Source organism: Ranitomeya imitator, chromosome 2 (genome assembly GCF_032444005.1).
Source record: "Ranitomeya imitator isolate aRanImi1 chromosome 2, aRanImi1.pri, whole genome shotgun sequence".
In the NCBI taxonomy this organism is placed as follows: domain Eukaryota; kingdom Metazoa; phylum Chordata; class Amphibia; order Anura; family Dendrobatidae; genus Ranitomeya; species Ranitomeya imitator.
This window is the reverse complement of record NC_091283.1, coordinates 804,861,900-804,879,586: the sequence shown is the minus strand read 5'-3', so window position 1 is coordinate 804,879,586 and position 17,687 is coordinate 804,861,900. Positions and strand designations below refer to the sequence as shown.

General features: G+C 46.3%; 1 protein-coding gene across 5 annotated transcripts in view; it reads right to left on the bottom strand.

The window, feature by feature from the left end:
• CPEB3 (cytoplasmic polyadenylation element binding protein 3) overlaps positions 1-17,687 on the bottom strand; it is a 136,891-nt gene that overhangs the window by 74,513 nt on the left and 44,691 nt on the right. For all 5 annotated transcript variants that reach the window (XM_069753796.1, XM_069753801.1, XM_069753800.1 and 2 more), the window contains one exon: positions 1,444-1,534. In XM_069753796.1, the coding sequence (XP_069609897.1) occupies positions 1,444-1,534 (91 nt within the window). The remainder of the gene's footprint in view (positions 1-1,443; positions 1,535-17,687) is intronic.

Below are 17,687 nucleotides of genomic sequence, written 5' to 3'. Positions count from 1 at the left end.
TTCATGTACCCGGATCAGTTGTCCTGGCCCCTTTGCAGAGAAACAGCCCCAAAGCATGATGTTTCCACCACCATGCTTTACAGTAGGTATGGTGTTTGATGGATGCAACTCAGTATTCTTTTTCCTCCAAACACGACAAGTTGTGTTTCTACCAAACAGTTCCAGTTTGGTTTAATCAGACCATAGGACATTCTCCCAAAACTCCTCTGGCTCATCCAAATGCTCTCTAGCAAACTTCAGACGGGCCCGGACATGTACTGGCTTAAGCAGTGGGACACGTCTGGCACTGCAGGATCTGAGTCCATGGTGGCGTAGTGTGTTACTTATGGTAGGCCTTGTTACATTGGTCCCAGCTCTCTGCAGTTCATTCACTAGGTCCCCCCGCGTGGTTCTGGGATTTTTGCTCACCGTTCTTGTGATCATTCTGACCCCACGGGGTGGGATTTTGCGTGGAGCCCCAGATTGAGGGAGATTATCAGTGGTCTTGTATGTCTTCAATTTTCTAATTATTGCTCCCATTGTTGATTTGTTCACTCCAAGCTGGTTGGCTATTGCAGATTCAGTCTTCCCAGCCTGGTGCAGGGCTACAATTTTGTTTCTGGTGTCCTTTGACAGCTCTTTGGTCTTCACCATAGTGGAGTTTGGAGTCAGACTGTTTGAGGGTGTGCACAGGTGTCTTTTTATACTGATAAGTTTAAACAGGTGCCATTACTACAGGTAACGAGTGGAGGAAAGAGGAGACTCTAAAAGAAGAAGTTACAGGTCTGTGAGAGCCAGAAATCTTGATTGTTTGTTTCTGACCAAATACTTATTTTCCACCATAATATGCAAATAAAATGTTAAAAAAACAGACAATGTGATTTTCTGGATTTTTTTTTCTCAGTTTGTCTCCCATAGTTGAGGTCTACCTATGATGTAAATTACAGACGCCTCTCATCTTTTTAAGTGGTGGAACTTGCACTATTGCTGACTGACTAAATACTTTTTTGCCCCACTGTATATATATACACATATACACACACACATATATATATAGCCCACGCAGTATATAACACAGCCCACGCAGTGTATAAACACAGGCCAAGTAGTATGTAGCACAGCGACGTAGTATATAACAGCCAACGCAATATGTAACACAGCCCACGTAGTATATAGCAGTGTGGGCACCATATCCCTGTTAAAAAAAACAATTAAAATAAAAAATAGTTATATACTCACCTTCCGGCGGCCCCCAGATCCATAGGCAGCATCAATAGTAAAAAGTGAAGTGGTGTTTAACTCCGGCCCCAATATCGTGGATTGGTCGTGGCTGGCCGGCCGCGACCAATCAGCGACCCGGGATTTCTGTTACGGAAGTTACAGACAAACAGACGGAAGTACCCCTTAGACAATTATATATACTGTATATATAGATATATCAATAATATTATAAAACGGTCTTACCTTTTAGAGGTTCATGATCAGTCCTTATCATATCCATCAATGAATTCTCCAAAGAGTGCAAGTTAAAAGATTCATAGGGCCTGTTCCTGTCCTAAAAGATAAAAAAAAAAACAAAAAAAAAAACAAAAAAACACATTTTATATATACGGTATATAAAAATATATATATAATAAATAAAATAAAAGTACACTAAGTTAATGTGAACACTAAAAAAAAAAAATTGCTGCATAAGAATAGGAGCAGTAGTTCAGGTTCAGCAGATAACATGTCCCTCTTAGTATACAGATTGCTTACAACAGAGGTGAGCTTATAGGACGCGCGTCGAGGGCGCATTCCCCTTCCTTTGTCCAGAATAATAGATGAAGAACCACGGCACTGAACTGAACTTTTTCTCTCTCATCTGACTCTGGCTTACTAGAGTATTGTTACACTTTTCCTCCTACTTTTAGCTAATATCCACCCTGAAATTACACACTTAAGGGTTTTCTGGCATTGCTCACTTCCTCATTGGAGATGAGCATTACCAATAATGTTACGAGCCTGTCAAGAAGTGTGGGCCACGGTATACGGTCTTGTACACTCTTCTGCCACACATCGGATCAATGGCGCCCTACGGGGACATTCTGTATACTCTTTACTGAATAGTGAAAATCACTAAAGAGCGCAGTTGTCAAAACCTCACTAATCTAGTGTTTATGTGATAAGAGTTTCCAGTTGGAAAAACCATTAAAAAGCCAAATGTAAAAAATTAAAATCCATTTTTTAGTTATATAATTTTTTTCAAAGCTTTAGTAATTTTTCTTTCATATCACTTTCTTCCTTAAAAATAAAAATTATTATTCCTTAAAAAATAAATTATAAATCTTGCAAATTTCACAGTGGCCGCTGATGCCATTTTAGACCCCTACTTCCTGTCCTTTCAGGAAGAGTTTTCAGCATTCTCATTATCAGCAGAGGCAGGATTGCAATGACAGGTAACAAGGCTGAAAACACAGAATCTACCGATCACAATAGGCGATGTCACAGCTATCCATGCTGTCCCCTTCCCTTCACAATGACCCCTGCATATGCTCATTAGATGCTTCAATACAAAAGATAGGGTCCAAGTCCATTGTTGTGAACATACATTGATTTCCTGAAACAACAGGAAGTGTGAGTATAGAATAGCCCAAATGGTCAGTGTGAAAATGGCAAAATTTCTAATACAGATATTGAAAAATAAAAAAAATTGCTAAAAAAAAAAAACAAACTCAAAATTATTATTATTTTTCCCTTTAGGATATGTTGACGCCTTCACCAGAATAAACCGGTGTTTGGTGACCTTTAAGAAAGCAGTGCGTCCATTTCATTTGCATCACTCCGCAATGTTCTGCACCTGTTTAATGCGCGATCTGCGCCCACTGACTACAAGAGCCGGCCAATGAGCAGAAAACGGCAAGCACGTGGAAGAAAACTATTTAAAGGGATTTTAAAACAAAATAATTTGCAGATAATTGGGGTGAGAACAATGAGTATAACGGTACATACTAAATAATGATTAATGGAAGTCCCTTGGTGCTTCCCCGGCTCACGTCTGTGCTCCACAAATACAACACAGACCCAATTGTAGTCTACGGCGCTGTTCACACGTCTGCGTTTTTTTGTGAACCGTGTGTCGGCAAATAAATTACAGAGACACATCTCATTGTAATCAGAGTTACAAATCGCAATCAGACATACAAGTTTATGGGTCCATGGAAACCATGGACAGCACACTGGTGCCATTCATCTGCAAATCCGCGTGCAGGCTCTTAAACACTGCAATGGAGAAATTTTGCATTAAAATTTTTTTTTATTTTTTCCATAGAATTGGTTTCCAATTCTCATCAGTTTTCCACTTAGAAGAGTTTTCCGTTATTTTCAAGGATAGCACTCATACCTAGGACTGTCTTTGGAGCTGTGCATATGTCAGATTTTTTCCACGGACCAAGGAGGCAATTCTAGGGGTCAAGAAGGAAAAAAAAAATCTAATAGCACTCAGATGCCACCAAATTGCGGTCCGTTTTTCACTTACTGAGAAGGTGGGCAATTTTTTTTATATCTCAGTGAAAAAAAAAAACCTGATGATAAAACTCTTACCAAAAACTTACAAAAAAAATAAATCATTGATGAAACTGTCGTACGTGGGAAAAAAAAAAAAAATTAAGCCTGAATGAGGCCTTAGTTACAGCTTTTTTCGCCTTCAGTCAAGACGTGCATGAGTAAACCCCGAGTGAAAAACTCAGACTACAGCCAGAAAATCAGAGGGAAAATGCCGCATTTTTTTATTATTTTTTTTTTTTCTTCTTTCCTTTATTTTTTTTATTCTAACCCGTTTTGATCTCAATATAGAAAACTGCAGTAAAAACGCTGAAGGAATCGACACTCGGAGTTTGAAAAGATTCGGCTACGACAATGCAAGGCCCCTTTACTTCACCGTATACCGGCTGTTGGTTTATAGAATTAAAAAAACAAATTCTGATATCCAGAAAAACAAGTTTACGCAGCAAGATCAGATAAGGAAAGAACGATGCGAGAGAGTAAACAGAATAGAATATTTGCAGCTGTTAATAGAATGTTTTGTAGGAAACGCAAAGCGCAAAAAATATTTTCCCCAGATGATTAGATGACATACAAGTTTCATCTTCACATTCCCCCCCCCCCCCCTTCCCATTTGGGATATTAGAAATTTGATTTTTAATCAAGGTTATGCATAAACTGGAGTGCTGCCATCATGAATGTAAATTCAGAGAGCACTTGATACTTTTTACCATTGATTGAAATACCCAATTCTATTTCCAACAAATAAAATATAACAAGATTTCTAAAGATTATTATTGTCTTCTTATATGTTCACCATGTACCTACTTTCGCATGGTACCATTTTTTTTATTTATTTATTTATTTATTTAACCCCTTAGTGACAGAGCCAATTTGGTACTTAATGACCGAGCCAATTTTTGCAATTCTGACCACTGTCACTTTATGAGGTTATAACTCTGGAACGCTTCAACGGATCCCGCTGATTCTGAGATTGTTTTTTCGTGACATATTGTACTTCATGTTAGTGGTAACATTTCTTCGATATTACTTGCGATTATTTATGAAAAAAACGGAAATATGGCGAAAATTTTTAAAATTTTGCAATTTTCAAACTTTGTATTTTTATGCCCTTAAATTAGAGAGATATGTCACGAAAAATAGTTAATAAATAACATTTCCCACATGTCTACTTTACATCAGCACAATTTTGGAAACAAAATTTTTTTTTGTTAGGGAGTTATAAGGGTTAAAAGTTGACCAGCAATTTCTCATTTTTACAACACCATTTTTTTTTAGGGACCACATCACATTTGAAGTCATTTTGAGGGGTCTATATGATAGAAAATAATGAAGTGTGACACCATTCTAAAAACTACACCCCTCAAGGTTCTCAAAACCACATTCAAGAAGTTTATTAACCCTTTACGTGCTTCACAGGAACTGAAACAATGTGGAAGGAAAAAATGAACATTTAACTTTTTTTTGCAAACATCTTAATTCAGAACCATTTTTTTTATTTTCACAAGTGTAAAAACAGAAATGTAACCATAAATTTTGTTATGCAATTTCTCCTGAATACTCCAATACCCCATATGTGGGGGTAAACCACTGTTAGGGCACACCGCAGAACTTAGAAGTGAAGGAGCGCCGTTTTACTTTTTCAATGTTGAATTGGCTGGAATTGAGATTGGATGCCATGTCGCGTTTGGAGAGCCCCTGATGTGCCTAAACAGTGGAAACCCCCCCACAAGTGACACCATTTGGGAAACTAGACCCCTTAAGGAACTTATCTAGATGTGTGGTGAGCACTTTGAACCCCCAAGTGCTTCACAGAAGTTTATAACGTAGAGCCGTGAAAATAAAAAAATCGCTTTTGTTTACACAAAAATGATCTTTTTGCCCACAAATTCTTATTTTCACAAGGGTAACAGGAGAAATTAGACCACAAAAGTTGTTGTGCAATTTCTCCTGAGTACGCTGATACCCAATATGTGGGGGTAAACCACTGTTAGGGCGCACCGCAGAGCTTGGAAGAGAAGGAGTGCCGTTTTACTTTTTCAATGTAGAATTGGCTGGAATTGAGATCGGACGCCATGTCGCGTTTGGAGAGCCCCTGATGTGCCTAAACAGTAGAAATCCCCCACAAGTGACCCCATTTTGGAAACTAGACCCCCCATGGAACTTATCTAGATGTGTGGTGAGAACCTTGAATGCCCAAGTGCTTCACAGAAGTTTATAATGCAGAGCCGTGAAAATAAAAAATATTTTTTTTTTTCCACAAAAAAGATATTGTAGCCCCCAAGTTTTTATTTTTACAAGGGTAACAAGAGAAATTGGACCCCAAAAGTTGTTGTCCAATTTGTCTTGAGTATGCTGGTACCCCATATGTGGGGGTAAACCACTGTTTGGGCGCACGGCAGAGCTCGGAAGGAAGGAGCGCCGTTTTGGAATGCAGACTTTGATAGAATGGTCTGCGGGCATTATGTTGCGATTGCAGAGCCCCTGATATACCTAAACTGTAGTAACCCCCCACAAGTGACCCCATTTTGGAAACTAGACCCCCCAAGGAACTTATCTAGATGTGTGGTGAGAACTTTGAATGCCCAAGTGCTTCACAGAAGTTTAGAATGCAGAGTCGTGAAAATAAAAAATATTTTTTTTTTTCACAAAAAAGATTTTGTAGCCCCCAAGTTTTTATTTTCACAAGGGTAACAAGAGAAATTGGACCCCAGAAGTTGTTGTCCAATTTATCCCGAGTACGCTGATGCCCCATATGTGGGGGTAACCCACTGTTTGGGCGCACGGCAGAGCTCAGAAGGGAGGGAGCACCATTTGACTTTTTGAGCGCAAAATTGGCTGTCGTGTTTGGAGACCCCCTGATGTACCTAAACAGTGGAAACCCCCCAATTCTAGCTCCAACCCCTAACCCTAATCCCAACCTGATCCATAATCCTAATCACTAACCCTAACCATAATCACAACCCTTACCCCAAAACAACCCTAATGTCAACCCTAACCATAACCCTAATCAAAACCCTAAATCCAACACACCCCTAATCCTAATCTCAACCCTAACCTCAAACCTAACCCTAATCCCAATACACCCCTAATCACAACCCTAACCTTAACCCTAATCCCAAACCTAACCCTAATCCCAAGCGTAACCCTAATGCCAACCCTAACCCTAATACCAACCCTAATCCAAACCCTAAACCTAATCCCAGCTCTAACCCTAACTTTAGCCCCAACCCTAGCCCTAACTTTAGCCCCAACCCTAACCCTAGCCCTAAGGCTACTTTCACACTTGCGTTGTTTGGCATTCCGTCGCAATCCGTCGTTTTGGACAAGAAACGGATCCTGCAAATGTGCCCGCAAGATGCGTTTTTTGCCCATAGTATTGCCGACGGATCGTGACGGATGGCCACACGTCGCGTCCGTCGTGCACTGGATCAGTTGTGTTTTGGCGGAGCGTCGGCACAAAAAAAACGTTCAATGAAACGTTTTTTTGTACGTCGCATCCGCCATTTCTGACCGCGCATGCGTGGCCGTAACTCCGCCCCCTCCTCCCCAGGACATAGATTGGGCAGCGGATGCGTTGAAAAACTACAGCTGCTGCCCACGTTGTGCACAATTTTCACAACGTGCGTCGGTATGTCGGGCCGACGCATTGCGACGGCCCCGTACCGACGTAAGTGTGAAAGAAGCCTAACCCTAAATTTAGCCCCAACCCTAACCCTAAATTTAGCCCCAACCCTAACCCTAAATTTAGCCCTAACCCTAGCCCTAACCCTACCCCTAACCCTAGCCCTACCCCTAACCTAACCCTACCCCTACCCTAACCCTAGCCGTAACCCTACCCCTAACCCTAACCTAACCCTACCCCTAACCTAACCCTAGCCGTAACCCTACCCCTAACCTAACCCTAGCCCTAACCCTACCCTAACCCTAACCCTACCCCTAACCCTACCCCTACCCCTAACCCTACCCCTAACCCTAACCGCTGTTCTCCTGCCGGCCGGCAGATGGAGACAGATGGCGGGCGCACTGGGCATGCGTCCGCCATGTTCTTCTGCCGGCGGCCAGGAGGAGCAGCAAGAGGATCCAGGGACTTAGGTGAGTATGCTAGGGTCCCCGAATCCCCCTATTTCTCTGTCCTCTGATGTGCGATCACATCAGAGGACAGAGAATTACACTTTACTTTTTTTTTTTTTTTTTTTTTGCGGTCGCCGGTAAACAGTTAATTACCGGCGATCGCAAAACAGGGGTCGCTAAAACCGACCCCCGATCATGCTCTTTGGGGTCTCGGCTACCCCAGGCAGCCGAGACCCCAAAGATTCTCCCGGTGCCGGCCGGCGGGCGCACTGCGCATGCGCCCGCCATTTTGAAGATGGCGGCGCCCACCGGGAGACACGAGGAGCATCGGGGGAGCTAGGTGAGTATTGGGGGGCCACCTGGGACCCCTTTTCTCTGTCCTCCGATGTGCGATCACATCGGAGGACAGAGAAATTAAAAAGAGATCGCTTTTTTTTTTTTTTTTTTTTTGCGATCGCCGGTAAACGGTTAATTACCGGCGATCGCAAATGCGGGGAGGGTTAAAACCCCCCCGAATCATGTTCTCTGGGGTCTCGGCTACCCTCGGCAGCCGAGACCCCGGAGAAAATCGGCCTGTGGGGGGCGCTATACACTTTTTCCACAGCGCCGTTAATTAACGGCGCTGTGGTTTAAGTACCCTTAGCGGCCGCCGTTAAAAGGCGTATCGGCGGTCGCTAAGGGGTTAAAGAAGACCAGGCACTTACCAATTATATTTTATTGCTATATGTACTCAAAATGCAGCTGTTCTCCTGAATCCATTGTTGTTTTTCTTTTGTTCCTGTTCCTTTGCATTCCTGAGTTATGGCCTCACCTTTCCTGTAAGTAAATCTAGTCTACTTAGCCAAGGAGGCATGGCTCTCATGATGACGCCCATGAAGAGTGGAGGGCCACACCCCCGAGGATCGTAACACTAGGTTTACATACAATGAAGAGGGGGCTATAGCTCGAGAACAAAAAGGAGCAGGGACAAATAAAGACCAAGTTCAGAATCAGGAGAAAAGAGGCATTTACATCAGGTAAAAATGATTACATATAACATCTAGGTGGATTTTGCGCTACAAAGTAAACAGGAAGATGCTCAAATGTGCATATGTAGTCTACAAACTATTTGCGTTGCATGTGATTTTACCATCTGTGTCATCCATTTCTCATACATACAGGAGAGAGATAGAGAGAGAGAGATAGATAGATATAGATAGAGAGAGATAATAGATAGATAGATAGATAGATAGATAGATAGATAGATAGATAGATAGATAGATAGATAGATAGAGAAACTAGAAAATCCCAAAGATCGACAGATCCTGAGCCGGTACAGACTGAGCGCCCACAGCCTACTCATCGAATCCGGGCGGCACCGACAGAACTACAAGCCTCGAGAGAGCAGACTCTGCCAGCAGTGCCCCCAGGAGGCCGTGGAGGATGAGGCTCACTTCCTGCTGAGGTGCCCCAAATACTCCGCAGTGAGGGACACTCACTTCAAGAGACTGTCTGATCTCCTCCCAGACTTCACCTCCAAGGAGGAGGAAGAGAAACTGCCGATAATACTGGGGGGGGGGGGGGAGAGGAAAGTGCAGTGGCCGTAGCAGCGGAATATGTCAGTGCCTGCCACAGACTAAGAGGAGCCTGATATGTCATGGACTCCTATACCCCACCCTGGAAACATCCCCTATCCTCTAAAAGGAATTTGATATTCCCTGGACCTCTATATGCCCCCCTCCCCCACCCCCGCATTTTTACCATATGCTTTGGCAATGCTAACATGTACTTAGTCCTGCCAATAAAGCTCATTTGAATTGAATTGAATAGAGATAGAGAGAGAGATAGAGAGATATCTCAGCATCTGGAGGAACTCTAAGAGGGTGAACTGTAGTCCCACTGAGAGGGCACTAGGACCTTGTGGTTTTTTCCTGTTGCAACAGAAGACAGACCCTGGAAAACTCCCTGAGACAATGTGTGCTGGGGGGTGGGGTCTAGTGTCTCGTGTGTAAAGTGAAACTAGGAAGTGAGAAGCTGCTGTGAGATCTTAAAAAGAGACTGTGTGTGGATTTATTGCAAGTGTTTTTGGAGGAAAAGAAGCTTTGAGAGACTTTTTGTTGCTAACGTTCCCCTGGAGAAGAGCTAACCTTTTGTTTAACTCTGTGAGAGACTTGTGTTGCTAACGTTTCCTGGAGAGGAGCTAACCCTTTATCTAAGAAAAGACTGAGACTTTACTAAGAACCCAGTACGTATTTGGAAGTCTGTGGATTCCCTGTGCATTGAGTGGAGAAACAAGTCTGGACAGAATGCTGATACAGAGACGGACGGGTTGTCGTGGAAGCATTCCTAGGAGCTACAGAAGCAGAGACAACATCGTGAGACCACTAACTAAGTCCCCGGCGTTTGGGCTCGGCATCGGCCGACAAGACAAGAGGAGCTTGCTGTAACTTATTGGCGCTGAAGATATGGACTGGCTGCAGCCTGTGCGGATTCCTGCCTGAGAGGAAATCCATCTCAGGATACGGTACCATAGTTATAGATACCCGGGTCTCTGCTCAGAGTGTTAAATTGTTACTTTAGAGGTTTATCTTGTATTAGAGTGGTGTAAGTTATACTCAGTGTGCCATTCCAGGGGCTCCCTTGATAACACTACATTCAATTTACACTTGTTCCTGTTTTTAGTTGCCCTGTTAGGTAAATTTCTTACTAGTCTGTTGTAGTATACAGTTCTCAGGAGACCTTGGAGTGGCACAGTGATTTCAGCTGCTGCTGAGCTAGTGTATCTTTGGGGTGCATCTGCCTTAATATTCTCCATATTACCTTGATTATTTTGCCTTTGAGTAAATACCGTTGGAGATTTCTGCCTTGGTCTTGGTTTGTGACTCACTGGATCTTATTCGGACCTCTGGTCATTACATTTTTGGCGTAGTCGGCAGGATCCAGTGTTTGTCATGGACGAGGGCGAGGGTAGAAATGACCCCGCTGTATCCGCATCCTCCTCGGGGGTTGGGGTTCCCCTGGTAGCCGCGGCGACTCCGGGAGGGTATGTGCCTGTAGGAGCTTTACTTCAGCACATGCCGAAATACGACGGGCGCAATATGGCGTTGGAAGATTGGGCTGAGAGAATCCGGAGTATTCTGCGCATGTGTAATTTGACCCCCGCGTTACGCGCTGAGCTAGCATTAAATGCACTGGAGGGTGATATTAGGCGTATGGTGATGGTGCGCCCAGAATCAGAGAGGGATACATTAGAAAAGATTTTGGAACTGTTAGAGGGGAGTTTGGGGGGCCGAGCGCGTGTGGCCCAGCTTCGGTCCCTATTCTTTAATCGTCCCCAGAGAGAGTGTGAGTCCCTGATGCAGTACTCTAATATTTTGCAAGAGACGTTGAATGAGATGCAGCGACTAGACCCGGGGGCCATGGGGGCGTTCCGGGAGGTAGACCGCTTGCTCCGGGACCAATTCATCACCGGTTTAGCCAATAGACTTCTCCGGGACAAACTGTTGGAAATGGCCCGGGTTGCACCAGAGTTATCTTTCTGGCAGATTTACCGAGCTGCAGTGGAAAGGGAAGAGAAATCAGCCTATGTTCCCGAGGGGTCAGTGAACAGTGCCCAGCTGGAGGAAGGTGGGTCATCAGGGTCGGGGGGAGAGGGGCTGGTAAGCGTGGTACAAGCTTTGCGTGCTGAGGTGAAGGAGTTGAAGCTGAAATTGTCTCAACTGACAGTTGATCTCGCCTCTACCCCCTCACGGGAACCTCCCGCCCCACTCCCTGGAACGGTGACCCCGCAAATGGCCAGGTCGTCCTATCAGAATGAGTCAAGCCCTCGCCCACGAGGAACAATCACCTGCTGGAAGTGTGGCCGCCAGGGACACATCTCGCGTTACTGCTGGGCGCTTACAGCCCCAGAAACCCTGTCGCCGGCTTTAAACTTCCGGCCGCTGCCATGAGAGGGCAAGCAGCAGCGGCCCCACCCACACAAAGCCCTCGACGGAATGAACAAGATTTGTTTGCATGTAGTCCAGTGATAGAAGCAGAGTTTGAAGGGCGGAAGATGAGGTGCTTGGTTGACACGGGATCCGAATGTACTATAATGCCTCTAGAAGTATATGAGAGAGGATGGCCGAGTGATACGACTGACCGCCGCAAATAATGGTCAATTGTCAGTCAAAGGGATCGTGTGGATGCAACTAAAAATGTTTGGTCAAGAGCTGGGGCAGAAAGGGGTAGTACTGGTGGATCACCCCCCTAGAAGAGGGATGGAAGTGACGCTCGGAATGAACGTGCTGCGAGATTTGAATCACCAGATGTATGCCAGTGAAGGACCCCGATACTGGGCCCGTGCGACAAGACACTGACCCACACAGAGAATTCTACACCGTCTAGTGCTGAGTTGCGACTTGCTGAAAAGTGCTGTCCCAGGTGGCCGGGTGGGCCGGGTCCGAGTGACTTCGAGGGCCCCGATCCTGCTGGGACCCAGACAAGAGGAACTCTTAATGCTGCCTGTGGGAGCTGCACAGAGATTGAATGGGCTTGAAGTGCTACTTGAGCCCGCCCGAGAGGGTTCCTCATTTGCCAAGGTACATGTGGCCCGGTCTTTGGCGATTGTGAAGAATGGACGAGTGCCGGTCCGATGCATCAATGTTTTAGATGAAGCTGTTGCAATTCCCGCTGGGACCATACTGGCTGAACTGTTTGTGCCGGCAGAGAAGGTGCCGGAAAATGCAGGGTTCGAATTGCGACCAGACCAACAGTCATCCTGGACATTCACGGTCGAGGTAGGCCGGACTGAACCTCCTATGGAGGAATGGAATGTTCATGTGATCATGGAGCAGATGGGAGTTGATCGGGAGAAGCTGACCCCCGTGCAGTTGGAGCAGCTGGAGAGAGTTTTGTGGGAACATCAAGAGACCTTTTCCCGACATGGAGAGGACTTCGGGTGTACCCAGACGATTGAGCATGAGATTCCAACGGGGTATACTCCACCCATTAGAGAAAGATATCGTCAAATTCCTCCGGCGCTCTATCAAGAGGTGAAGAGCATGGTGGCCAGTATGCTGGACAACCAAGTGATCCGAGAGAACCGGAGTCCCTGGGCGGCCCCTGTAGTCTTGGTCCGCAAGAAGGATGGGACACTCCGATTTTGTGTGGACTATCGGAAATTGAATGCCCACACCGTACGGGACGCATATCCTTTACCCCGTATTGAAGAATCCCTATCGGCCCTGGGTCGGGCCAAGTATTTCTCAACGTTGGATTTGGCAAGCGGGTACTGGCAGGTCCCAATGGCTGAAAAAGATCGGGCCAAGACGGCGTTTGTCTTGCCAATGGGGCTCTTTGAGTTCAACCGGATGCCCTTCGGCCTCGCTACCGCCCCGGGAACCTTCCAACGCCTGATGGAACATTGCTTGGGCGATCTAAATTTTGAATCAGTCCTGATATATCTAGACGACATTGTGGTGTTCGGAACCTCATTTGAAGATCATCTGGAGAAGCTGCGTCAAGTTCTCCGGCGGCTCAAGAGCTACGGCCTGAAAATAAAGCCAAAAAAATGTCAACTGTTACGAAACCAGATTGAATATTTGGGGCATCTGGTGACCCCGGATGGGGTACTACCTTTAGCCAGTAAGATTAAGGCGGTACAAGAGTGGCCACCTCCTTGTGACCTGCGAGAAGTGCGGGCCTTCCTGGGCCTAGCAGGATACTATTGGCGGTTTGTGCCTAAATTCTCACAAGTGGTGAGTCCCTTGAATGAACTTTTGAGAGGGACAGCGCTGGGTCCTCGAAATCGCCCCATTCCATGGGGGCCCCTACAGAAAAAGGCATTTGATGGAGTGAAAACCACCCTAACGAGTGCCCCATTGCTGGCCTACGCCCGGTTTGACACCCCTTTTTTGTTGTATACCGATGGTAGTCTTCAGGGGTTGGGGCAGTACTAGCACAGGTGCAGGACGGCCGAGAACGAGTGATTTCTTATGGCAGCAGATCTTTAAGAGACTCCGAGCGAAATCCGGCTAACTACAGCTCATTCCGGCTGGAATTGCTGGCCCTGGTGTGGGCAATGACAGAACGCTTCGCCGAGTATCTAACAGGAGCTGAGGTGCTAGTCATGACATAACAACCCGCTAGCTCACTTAGAGAATGCAAAACTGGGGGCGTTGGAGCAGCGGTGGGTCGCCAGACTGGCCAAGTTCAATTACCGCATTAAATTTCGCTCTGGTCGAGAGAACGGCAATGCAGATGCATTGTCAAGAGTGCCCCTTGGGTCATCAGGGGAAGATGTTGACGAACAACTTGAGGATACTGAAACTCCAGCTTTGGGGCAAATACCTATCTTCCAAAGTGTGGTACACTCAAGTGGGGTGGCCACCGGGATGCCCTGTGTCCTGGGTAAAACACCCTCAGATTGGACAAGAGTCCAGGATGAGTGTCCGGACGTTGCACTTGTGCGCCGTTGGGTACAAAACAAGGCCTGGCCCAGTGCAGAGGACAAGGCTCAGTTGTCCATGGAAGGAATGAAACTCCTTCGACAATGGGATAAATTGTGTGTGGAACAAGGTCTTTTGTATCGTAAGGTGTACCTGTCATCGGAGCTGCAGCATCGGTACCAACTGATAATTGCTGTGGGGATGGGTCCAGTGGTCGCTCGTGAGGCGCATGAGAAGGGGGCCCATTTTGGAAGTGAAAAGACACTTCAGTGGTTGCAGCGAGTCCTCTACTGCCCTGAGTTGGGAGGGATGGTGGCCGACCCGTGTCGGCAGTGCCGAATTTGTGGGCTCAACAAAAGCCCTGAGCAGCGCGCTCCCACACAGTCTATTAAGACTTCAGCTCCACTGGAACTACTCATGATTGACTACGTGTTGAAAGGGTACTCTACGTCAGGGTGCTCCTATTGCCTGGTGATGACAGATCACTTTACCAAGTATGCTGTAGCAGTGCCAACAAGAGATCAGACGGCCAAGTCGGCGGCTGAGGCAGTGTGCCGACATTTCTTCCAAGTGTTCGGGTGTCCGCAGAGAATACATTCAGATCAAGGGGCCTGCTTTCAGGGGACGCTGATGAAAGAGTTGCACCAGCTCTATGGTATCGAGCAGTCGAGAACAACGCCTTACCACCCTCAGGGTAACGGGGCGTGTGAGCGTTTTAATCGGACCCTGTTGCAAATGTTGAGGTCCTTAGAGAGTCAGCAATAGACATGCTGGCCTGAGTATCTCCCTGAATTGATGTGGACTTACAATAACAGGGTGCACAGTACTACTGGTTACTCACCACACATGTTGATGTTTGGTAGACCTGGCCGAGACATTGAGGATTTGAACATGCCAGATCCCTCCTCCGCCCCCCTTCGGACTGCATCCGAGTGGGTACGAGAGCATCGGCAGCGGTTGAGGGTGGTGCATCAGGTGGTGAGCGACCGCCTTCGTCAGGTGGTCCATAAGGACACGCGACCTGTTCAAACAGAGCTGTTCTCTCCGGGAGACAGAGTGTTGGTGAGGACAAAACGACGGTCAGGAAAGCTGAGTGACCGATGGGAGGCGATACCGTATCTGATAAAAAAAACAGGTGAACCCTGAGATTCCAGTGTACGAGGTCGAACCGGTGGGGGCAGTGGGGCCAACCCGTAATTTGCATCGTAACATGTTACAGTGGTGCTGGTTTGAAGATTCGGCGCCTACCCCCCTAGAGCCAGAGGCCATGTTTCAAGGGGCGGAAGCTCTGAATGATCTTGAGTTTGATGGTGTGCTTACTCCTGCGCCTGCTTATTTGCCCCCTGTGACCGATCTGGCCTCGGGTGATGAGAATGTTGGGGATATGGAGGATGTTGTTGAGGAGAGTGCATCAGGTCAACTGCTTGGTCCTGACGCTGTATCACAGGACATCGAGCCGCAGGAGGAGACAACTCCACTTACGCCCACTAACACGACCACGGAAGAGACTCTAGCTCCCTCTAAGGTCGCACCTGTTGATGTAGGACTCAGGAGAACTACACGATCTACGGCAGGAATACCGCCTCAGCGATATGCTCAAGATGAATTTGAGTGGGAAGGTATGTCGAGGACGCCAACCTCTAGTGGGGTGGCATGTAAGAGGGTGAACTGTAGTCCCACTGAGAGGGCACTAGGACCCCGCGGTTTTTGCCTGTTGCAGCAGAAGACAGACCCTGCAAAACTCCCGGAGACAATGTGTGCTGGGGGTGGGGTCTAGTGTCTCGTGTGTAAAGTGAAACTAGGAAGTGAGAAGCTGCTGTGAGATCTTAAAAAGAGACTGTGTGTGGATTTACTGCAAGTGTTTTTGGAGGAAAAGAAGCTTTGAGAGACTTTTTGTTGCCAACGTTCCCCTGGAGAAGAGCTAACTTTTTGTTTAACTCTGTGAGAGACTTGTGTTGCTAACGTTTCCTGGAGAGGAGCTAACCCTTTATCTAAGAAAAGACTGAGACTTTACTAAGAACCCAGTACGTATTTGGAAGTCTGTGGATTCCCTGTGCATTGAGTGGAGAAACAAGTCTAGACAGACTGCTGATACAGAGACGGACGGGTTGTCGTGGAAGCATTCCTAGGAGCTACAGAAGCAGAGACAACATCGTGAGACCACTAACTAAGTCCCCGGCGTTTGGGCTCGGCATCGGCCGACAAGACAAGAGGAGCTTGCTGTAACTTATTGGCGCTGAAGATATGGACTGGATGCAGCCTGTGCGGATTCCTGCCTGAGAGGAAATCCATCTCAGGATACGGTACCATAGTTATAGATACCCGGGTATCTCTGCTCAGAGTGTTAAATTGTTACTTTAGAGGTGTATCTTGTATTAGAGTGGTGTAAGTTATACTCAGTGTGCCATTCCAGGGGCTCCCTTGATAACACTACATTCAATTTACACTTGTTCCTGTTTTTAGTTGCCCTGTTAGGTAAATTTCTTACTAGTCTGTTGTAGTATACAGTTCTCAGGAGACCTTGGAGTGGCACAGTGATTTCAGCTGTTGCTGAGCTAGTGTATCTTTGGGGTGCATCTGCCTTAACCCCTCTGTGACCTTAGACGTACTATCCCGTCGAGGTGCCCTGGGCTTATCTGACCCTGGACGGGATAGTACGTCATAGCCGATCGGCCGCGCTCACGGGGGGAGCGCGGCCGATCGCGGCCGGGTGTCAGCTGCTTATCGCAGCTGACATCCGGCACTATGTGCCAGGAGCGGTCACGGACCGCCCCCGGCACATTAACCCCTGGCACACCGCGATCAAAGATGATCGCGATGTGCCGGCGGTGCAGGGAAGCACCGCGCAGGGAGGGGGCTCCCTGCGGGCTTCCCTGAGCCCCCCGCAGCAACGCGATGTGATCGCGTTGCTGCGAGGGTCTCCTCACCTCCCTCCCTGCTCGAGCCCCGGATCCAAGATGGCCGCGGATCCGGGTCCTGCAGGGAGGGAGGTGGCTTCACAGAGCCTGCTCAGAGCAGGCACTGTGAAGCAGCCTGCACTCATATCAGATCAGTGATCTGACAGAGTGCTGTGCAAACTGTCAGATCACTGATCTGTGATGTCCCCCCCTGGGACAAAGTAAAAAAGTAAAAAAAAAATTTTCCAAATGTGTAAAAAAAAAAAAAAAAAAATATTTCAAAATAATGAAAAAAAAAAAAAAATATTATTCCCATAAATACATTTCTTCATCTAAATAAAAAAAAAAAACCAATAAAAGTACACATATTTAGTATCGCCGCGTCCGTAACGACCCGACCTATAAAACTGTCCCACTAGTTAACCCCTTCAGTAAACACCGTAAGAAAAAAAAAAAAAAACGAGGCAAAAAACAACGCTTTATTATCATACCGCCGAACAAAAAGTGGAATAACACGCGATCAAAAGGACAGATATAAATAACCATGGTACCGCTGAAAGCGTCATATTGTCCCGCAAAAAAAGAGCCGCCATACAGCATCATCAGCAAAAAAATAAAAAAGTTATAGTCCTGAGAATAAAGCGATGCAAAAATAATTATTTTTTCTGTAAAATAGTTTTTATCGTATAAAAGCACCAAACCATAAAAAAATGATATAAATGAGGTATCGCTGTAATCGTACTGACCCGAAGAATAAAACTGATTTATCAATTTTACCAAACGCGGA